This window comes from Plasmodium gaboni, chromosome 8, assembly GCF_001602025.1.
Source record: "Plasmodium gaboni strain SY75 chromosome 8, whole genome shotgun sequence".
NCBI lineage: Eukaryota > Apicomplexa > Aconoidasida > Haemosporida > Plasmodiidae > Plasmodium > Plasmodium gaboni.
Genome location: NC_031488.1, coordinates 300,812 through 311,076, shown reverse-complemented (window position 1 = coordinate 311,076; position 10,265 = coordinate 300,812). Strand labels below are relative to the sequence as shown.

At 18.5% G+C, this 10,265-nt stretch overlaps 1 protein-coding gene across 1 annotated transcript; it reads left to right on the top strand.

Annotated features, from left to right (window-relative positions):
* Positions 1-1,459: 1,459 nt before the first annotated feature.
* PGSY75_0809200 (asparagine-rich antigen Pfa55-14) lies at positions 1,460-5,185 on the top strand (the record flags this gene model as incomplete). The annotated part of the gene is made up of 1 exon (XM_018785222.1): positions 1,460-5,185. One exon carries the CDS (start codon positions 1,460-1,462, stop codon positions 5,183-5,185), a length of 3,726 nt encoding a protein of 1,241 aa, XP_018642189.1.
* Positions 5,186-10,265: the final 5,080 nt, after the last annotated feature.

Here is a 10,265-nt window from a genome sequence, read left to right as displayed (position 1 = left end):
AACATTTTTATGTATGAAAAAGGTCATTTTTTATATTACCTTTAGCTATCCACATATTAATCAATCTTATGTGATATATGTTTAATCATCATGTCTATATATATATATTATCTATGTATGTATTTTATTTGCCTACTCTTTTTTTTTTTCATTTTAGTTATCCATTGCATTTGAATAACATAAAAATATGAAATATAATAATAATGTTATATTTTTAAAGGCAAATATACAAATGTGTAATGATATAATTGAAGTAAATTATATAATACATATGTATAATAGTTATTATCCATGCTTTTTATTCATTTATTTATTTTTTAATATGTGCCTTAAAATATATTGTTACCAAAAAAAAAAAAAAAAAAAAAAAAGGAATATTTTATTTATCTATATATATGTGGAAATAAATTTTTTTTTTTTTTTTTTTTTTTTTTTTTTTTCAATTTTTTTTTATTATATTATAATAGAATTAATTTTATGTATTATTTTCAACGAAAAAAAAAAGAATAAATAAATAATAAACATATTTTAAGAACAGTAAAAATATATGTTATATATATTATATATATTATATTTATTTTTATTTATTTATCATTTTGTTATATACATAATTATATAAATTTTATGTATATATTTTATTATATTTATTAAAATTTGGGTTTTCAATAATATATAATTATATATATTTATTTATTTAAATAAATTGAAAAATATATATTCTTATATAACATCCTCAAAGGAGGCTTGTTTTATATTTTACATATAAATTTATTTATTTTTATTTTTTGTTTAATTATGAATGGGTGATAACGTTCTCTGTTTATTTACAAAAAATTATAAAAATTTATAAAAATACATAATAAATATAATAAATTCACAATCATTCTTTTCCTTTTTTTTTTTTTTTTTTGTATTACATGTTTGAGCAAGAATATGTTGTTTATTTTTACAAGTTACATAAGATAATTTCTTTTTAAATGTTTCATTTTGAAAGATCATATTTATTAATTATTTATAATTTTGTATATATCATAAACATAAAAAAATTATATATCAAAAGATATAAAATGTTTATAAAAAAAACATAAAATTGTATGTACAATTTGTATATGAGATGTGTAAAAAATTTTAAAATTATAATAAATAAATATATATATATATATATATAATATATATGTATATATGAACATATTATATAAACAACCATTGATATTATTTGCATTTAAAAGGGTAATCCTAAAAAAAAAAAAACAAGTGTATATATTATATAAAATAGTATAATATATGTTTATAAAATTATTAATTTCTTTTATATATATATAAAAAAAATTGACATATTTTATTTATATCCAATTTGTAATTACAATGTTGATACTTACATATTAATAAAATATAATTAAGTATAACATAATATAATATTAAAAAAAAAAAAAAGTATCTTCGTAGTATAAATGAAAATATGAATAATAATAATTATTATTATTATAAGAAATATAAAAATACTTATAAGAAGACTAGCTTTCTTGAATCAAAATATGATAAGGTTGTAAACAATGTGTTAGGTTTATTTAAAAAAAATAACAGACACAAATTTCTTTCAACATCTTCAGCCTTATGTAATGATGTGCATGAACAAATATTAAGTTCAAGATTATTTCTGGATTTGTGTGAAGAAAAGGAAATATTATTATATAAAATATTAAAGAAATTGAATATATTAAATTTGATTTATTTCCGTTTTTTAAAAGAAGAAGATATCGAAGATGTTCATGATTTACATAAAGAATTATTTCCAGTAAAATATCATTCAGATTTTTATTTCAGCATATGTAATTTTGATGATAATACAATAATAGATGATGATATTATAAAAATTATGGATAAAATAACTAGTTCCTTTAAAAAAAGTACAAACACAAAAAGATACAACAACAATAATAATAATAGTAATAGTAATAATTGTAGTAATAATTGTAATAATGTAAATTCATATGATGAATTGTCAACAAATTGTTGGAATATAAATGATGATGAAATGAATGATATGGACAATTATTATGATCAAGGTGAATATTTAGAAGAAACACAAAATGATATTTTAAATACATTTAATAATTCAATAGATGAAAATGGAACAGAAAAGAAAAAAATAAATAAAAAGTGGAAAGAAGATCAAATATTTTCAGTGGGTGTATTTTTACCATTTTCTTTTATCGATTATATTAATAGTGATTATATAAATAAATTATTAAAGAGAAAATGTATAGAAAAGTTGGGAGAAAAAGATATTTTACTAGACTATATAAAATTTATGGACGATTCTAATGCTAAATATGAAAAAAATAATACAAATGATAAATATGATAAATATGATAAATTTGACACAATTGACAAAATTGATACGTTTGACAAATTTGACACAATTGACAAATTTGATACAATTGACAAATATGATACAATTGATAAATTTGATACAATTGATAAATATGATACATATGGTAATTATTATAATTATGATGATGGTAATTCTTATTGTCATGATACTCATATTAATAATATGAAGTCACATTCAAATTCTACAAATAATAGTCAAAAAAGTACTTCAAATTGCACCTATGAATCATTTAAAACATATTGTAACTTTGAAATGGGGGATAAACACTATAAAGAAAATATTAATTATGATAATTTAAAAAATCAAAAAAGGTTGACAAATGAAGTAGATACTAAAGAAATGTCAGATTTTATTTTATCATCAAATGAATGTAGTAATAATATGAATGATAAGGAAACACAAAATGGATTTGATAGTCTAGACGAAGAGGAAGCTTTTAAAAAAGAAGATATAGAAGTTAATCCTAATAATAATTTTTATGATTGTAATAATAATTCATCTCCTACAAATCATATTAATCAATATAAACATTATGATATTTTTAATTTTAATGACAAAAAGGAGGACTACACAAGCTTTAATAAATGTAATAATAATAATTCGAAAAACACTATTAATAATATGATGAATCCGAGTAATGTTTATAGAAATATAGGTACATTGCCATGTAACATACAAAGAAACAATAACAACAATAATAACAACAATAATAACAACAACAATAATAATAATAATATCGACTTTATCTACAATAGTGTTAGTAATATAAATTATGATAATGAAAATATTTATAATATATACAAAGAACTTAAAGAAAAGTGTCAATTATATAACGAAAGGAATAGCTTAGAAGAACATATTAAAAATAATATGAAATATAAAATACATATAAGTAAGGAAATGTTAAATTTATACAATCCAAATGAAAGAAAAATTAAAAGAGATTATTTGATTGGATGCTTATCCTCCTTAATTAATTATGATGATATTAATAATGAAAAGGATTATAATAATATTTGTGATTTTTTAAAAAAAAAGTCTAATAATAACAAAAAGAGAAAGAGCTATTTAAGGTATATGTATGATACATCGAAAAATTTTCTAGAAAATTATATGCCTGTGGAAAGATGTTTCAATTCAAAAAATGATGATCACATATATGAAGAAAATTTTAAGGATGATAAGTCAAACTATGATCATGAATATAGTGATTACAACAACAATGACAATGACAATGATGATGATTATAATAATAATTGTAATAGTTATTATAACGGTAGTATAAATAAAGATGTGTTATATAAAAAACATAGAGAACAAGATAAATTAACCAATGAAGAAAATAATGTCAATCAATGTTTAAAAGAATCATACACATATTTAAATAATATAAAAGATAATTTTAATTATTCTGGAGATATCAAATGGAGAAAACAAGATAATTTATTTTGTAATAATATATTAAAAGATTTATCAATATTAAAAAAAGACAAATGTGTGAAAAAAGATTCTCGTTTTGAAAAAATTTTATATGAAGAAATTTATATGAATAAAAATATAAAAGCAATGTCGAAGAAATATGTAAAAAAAAAAATTAGTAGTATATATATTTTAACAGTTGGAGTAAATGAATATTTCCGAGGACTTAGTTTAGCATCTTACCTTATTGAATACTCTATTTATTTTTTTTATTTTATTTTATATAAAATGTTTTTATATAATGACAAATTTTATTGTTATATTGATAATTATACATTCTATAGTTTGTCTAGTAACTTAAAGGATGAATATAATGAAATATTTGATGAAGGGGTTATAAGTGATTATTCTACAAAAGAAATGGAAAATAATGAAAAAAAAAAAGATGAAGAAGCGAATTCTTTACTTATATATGATGAATCTGGAAAAATAAATCCAATCAAAAATAATGACAATATATATAATAATAAAATATCTTGTGTTGATGATGAACACATTACATATAATAATAATAATAATAGTAGTGTAAACGAAGAAATAAATGCAACAAAAAAAAAAAAGAAAAAAAAAAAAAAATTTTACACATTAAAATATACGAATAGTTCACTTAATGTATGGGGGAAATTTAAAAATACAAATAGTATAGAAAATAATGATAATAATAATTTTGAAATTAAATGTAAATCTTCTAGTATGAATAGTAATATTTTGCTAAGATATATTCCAAAAAATCCAAAAGGAAAAAATAATTATAGTATTTGTAATAGTATTATAAAAGAATGTTATATGGATATAATATCAAATGATTATTTTCATCATCTATATTATAATATTCGTAATAAACACAATCAACTCATAAGAAAAGTAAAAAATATAAAAAATATAAATAATATGGAAAATGATCATAAAAAAAAAAAAAAAAGTAATAGTAATAGTAATAATAAAAATCATAATAATAAAGATAATTCATCATACTTTATGACTAATCTGATCCAAACTAAAAATGCTATATTCCCTTTTCGAATAAATAACAAAATATTAAACTTTTTTGTTAATAATTTTTGTGCTTATAATCTAAAAAATAAAACATCTTTTAATTTACAAAATGTTAATAGTGTCAAACCATTTATAAATAATAATGAAGAAAATTATATTCTTCCGTTGTATATATATTTACATGTTATAGACTATAACAAAGCAGCTATTAATTTGTATAACAAATTAAATTTTGATTATGTGCATACATATGAAAACTTTTATTACATTAATAAAATTGCATTCTCATCTTATTTGTATGCATATTTTTTTTAATCCTAAACTGGAAAAATATATATAAGCTATATTGCTGTGGCATCAAAATAATGCATACCTATATTTTATATAGTGCAATGTTCATTTCTTAAAAAAGGTGCCCCATTATATATATATTACATGTCTAATATTTAATATATCATATGTCATTTATTATTATTATTATTTTTTTTTTTTTTTTGTGTTTTTTATTGTAATAGTTTAATTTTTAATTTTTCTTAATTATCCATAATATATATATATGTATATATCCCACTGAATTCAATTAATTTTTTTTTTTTTTTTTTTTTTTAATATGATACCTGAAAGATATTGGCTATATGTTTTATCTTTAACTAGATAATGTTTGTTTTTAATATTAATGGTTATAAAATTAAAAAAATGAATTTATAAATATATATATATATATATATTTCTCATTGTTATTATAAAAACAATATAATTAAAATAATCTCATATGATAGATAAATATAATTAAATAATGTAAGAATTTACATTAATTCTTATATTGGGGATTAATTATGTTAATATTTGTATTCTATTTAATTCAAATAATAAAATTGTTATTATTATATCATATAAATATGTGTAACACAAAATATGAATTATAATAAAGTTAATGATAAAAATAGTATAACACATTGATAGTATATAGCGTTATATTCATATATGCTTTTAATTAGTAGTGAATCCTTAGAAATGTAGTTTAAATAAATTTATGTAGTTAAAATATAAAATATAATAATAAAATTAACAAAAAAATATTTTATCAAAAACAAAAAATATAAAATAAAATGATTCGCAGTAAAAAAAAATTTAATAAATATACAGAAAATTTTACCATAATTTTTTTTTCCTAAACATATATATGTATACAAATATAATCATAATAAATAAATATATTATAGTACAAATATAACGTAAAAAAAAAGAAGAAAAAAACTATATATATATATATATATATATAACGACATAAGAATACCTATACAACCAATCTAACATAACTAAATATACAAATAATTATATATCGATTTTTTATCGTCCAATCTACATAAACCTAATATATAATAACCTGACATAAATATGATATATTATATTACATGTAATGGTAACATATGTTATATATATGTTTCTGGATATATATATTTTTGTATTATATCACTATAAAATTACTATACATTTATATGTATATATGTAGGAGACAAAGTTAAATAATATTTTCGTATATTATAATTTGTATTATATATTACGTATCATATTATATCTTATTTTTGTGTTCTTAAAATAAAAAATTCTATTACTCATTTACGTGTATTAGTATATCTGTACTTATAATATATATTAAATGAATTTCTCTTAATGTGTATATATTTTTTATACCAACTAGAAGAGAATATTCCATTCCATATTTTTTAAGATATATATATTAAGTATAATAATGAATATATATATATATATATATATATATATATATATATATATATATATATTTATTGATACAAAAGATAAACATATAAATTTAATATATATATATATATGTTTTATAGTTGTATAAAAAAAATACATCAAATAAATATTTAATGAAAATATTGTATCAAATTTTTATTTAATAAATATGATAATTTTCCCCGTGATAATATAATTTAATTTATATTTAATTTTAAAAATAAAAACATAAACAATATGAAGATATTTAAATATATAAATGATGAATACAAAAATATATATTTAAAAATTAATATACATATATATATAACACATATTTTTATTTTTTTTAAATTAAAATAAAAAATTTGTAATTTCTTTTTCAATATATATATATATATATATATATAAACACATTATTTGCATACATTCCATTTTTAATATTACTTTTATGGTAGTACTAATATTAAGCTGCCCCAGTAGCCCAGTCGTTAGGTATGTAACATTTCCTTGTGAGAACGTTGGTTCGACTCCGCGTGCCGACAATTTCATAAAAAAAGTTGCAGACCGAGCTACTGAGTTACCCCAAGGGGGGTGGCGCAAATTTTTTTTTTATAAAAATTTTGTATTATTTTTTTGTTATTATTTAAGGAAATATATATATATATTTATGAATATATGAAAAACGTATTAACAATAATTTTATTTATTAAAACATATACGTTATACGAAGGAAATAAATCATTTTTCTAAATAAATCCATTGTCATATATATATGTTTTAATTTGAATGATTAAAATTGAAATGTTAATATATTGAATTGTGTGATCTCTTAACAAAATATAAATAGTAAATTGTTATTTTTTTTTTTTCAATAAACATTTTTTATAAATCAACTGCATTATGAAATTTTATGCATAACATATATTAATATTAAAATATAGAAATATTTATATTTTTATATACCATGAATATTATATATATATGTGAAAGGAAATAAAATGGTATATGAGGATGTTATTGTATTACTGCAAACGATTTAAAGTGATATAGTAACATATATATTTAAATTAATATTAATGAGGTTGTACCACGACATATATAATATTATATTATTATATTTTAATAAAAGATATAAAAAGAGGAAAACAAAAAATTCCATAATTCATTACGTTAATATTATGTTTCTGTATATATACAAAAAATATATTACATTTATATTTAAATTAATATTAATGAGGTTGTACCACGACATATATAATATTATTTTATTATATGGTAATAAAAGAAACAAAAAGTGAAGAACAAAAAATTCCATAATTCATGACGTTAATATTATGTTTCTGTATATATACAAAAAATATATTACATTATAATAAATTTTAATATGTGACTATAAAATAAAACAACAAAATAATATGAATAGTTATTAATACAACATCAATTTATACTTATGATGCTAATATATTTTAATGGTGTACACATAAATGGAAATTATATATTATTAATTATTATTATATATTTTTTTTTTTTACTAATATAGAAATAAATATATCACATGTTTTTCTATAAACAGTACAAATATAAAATTTTTTTTGGTTTCTTTATATATATATATATATATATATATATATATATTTCTTTTTAATTTGTATTTTTTTTATTATATATATATATATATATATATATATATATTTCTTTTTAATTTGTATTTTTTTTTTGATATTATTTCCCCTTGATATATTAATATATAATTATAATATATTCTACACTATAAATATATATATATATATCCATTTCTATAATTATTTTCTATTTAGAAAAAAACAATATATATATATTTTTTATAATAATATATCTACAACATATACTATATATATGTATGTTTCGATAGATAAGTTATATATATATATATATATAATGATAGTAGGTATTCGTTTAGATTTTTGTAATATATGTACCAATATCATAAGTATTTTCTTTAATCTCATATATATTTCTTTACATAAATATATATTTTGAATATATGTATACTTATATATTTATAAAATATATTTATAAATATGTTATATTTTATATATTTATTATCATATTTTATTTATTTTTTTTTTAAAACTAATTAATAATTAATTATTTTACATATATTTTAATTTGTTTTTATATTTTTGTCATAGATATTTTTTTTAGAATTGTTATAATTTATCAATTATTTATTTATTAGTATTTTTTCAAAAATAACATATTCAAAAAAAAACAATTAAATCTTAATCAATTATATATTTATTAGTATTTTATTTTCAAACATCATATAAAACAAAATAAAAAATATTATTATCTACTACAAAAATTCAAAAATAATATATATATAATAAACTCTAACACTCACACAAAAACATCATAATACCACAATATATAAAAATGGATAAACCATATAAACTTCATAAATATTTTATATATTTCAAATGTAAAAGATAAAATATATAATCACTATATATATATTCTAGTGAGTAAGGTATAAGGAAAGAATATATGGAAAATATGAAGGTATTTTTTCCCACTATATTTGACACATATATATGTAGGTATTTTTACCACTATATTTAACACTATATTTGATACATATATATGTAGGTATATATATATATATATAATGTATAATCACCATGGTGGCAAAAACAACATGTAGTGGTGGAAGTAAAGGTGGTGTGGATGTGAAAACTATAGCAGGGGTTTTTCAGGAGCAGGTAAAGACACAATCAAATACTGATGGTGGTGATGTTGATGAAGAGGGTAAGAGTGTTTTGATAGGAAAATTATCCGAAGCAAAATTTAAAAATAGTCAGAGTGGATCTTCACTGGGTGAGGATGTCGATGTTTGTAAGCTTGATAAAAATCAACATACGAATGCTACTAATGGTTATGGCGATCCATGTAAAAATAAAGAAAATGGTCAAGGTAAAGACAGATTTAAAGTAGGGAAACAATGGACAAAGAATAGTGAAGCAAAAGATGAGCACAAAGAAGTTCTAATACCCCCACGTCGTCGTCACATGTGCACTTCCAATCTAGAAAATCTGAACACAAATGCTGATGGATTTAAAGATGATAAAGTTAATCATTCTTTTTTTGGCGACGTGTTATTGACAGCCAAAGAAGAAGCAAATAAAATAATAGATCTGTATAAACAACATAATAACCTAAATGGCCAGAAGTTAGACGACAATCATAAGAAATCTGTATGCAATGCTATAAAATATAGCTTTGCCGATTTAGGAGATATCATAAGAGGAAGAGATATTTGGACTAAAAACCAAGACATGGAAAAAATAGAAAATAATTTGGACGCAATATTTAAAAAAATTAAAGAAAATCTTACTAGTGGTACCCATTATAAAAATGTCACAGACCTTAAAAAATTACGTTCATATTGGTGGTCCCAAAACCGCGACCAAATATGGAAAGCCATGACAACATGTGGAAATACCACCTTTACTTCCACCACTACATGTTGTTTTTGCCACCATGGTGATTGTACATTATATATATATATATATACCTACATATATATGTATCAAATATAGTGTTAAATATAGTGGTAAAAATAACTACATATATATGTGTCAAATATAGTGGGAAAAAATACCTACATAATAAA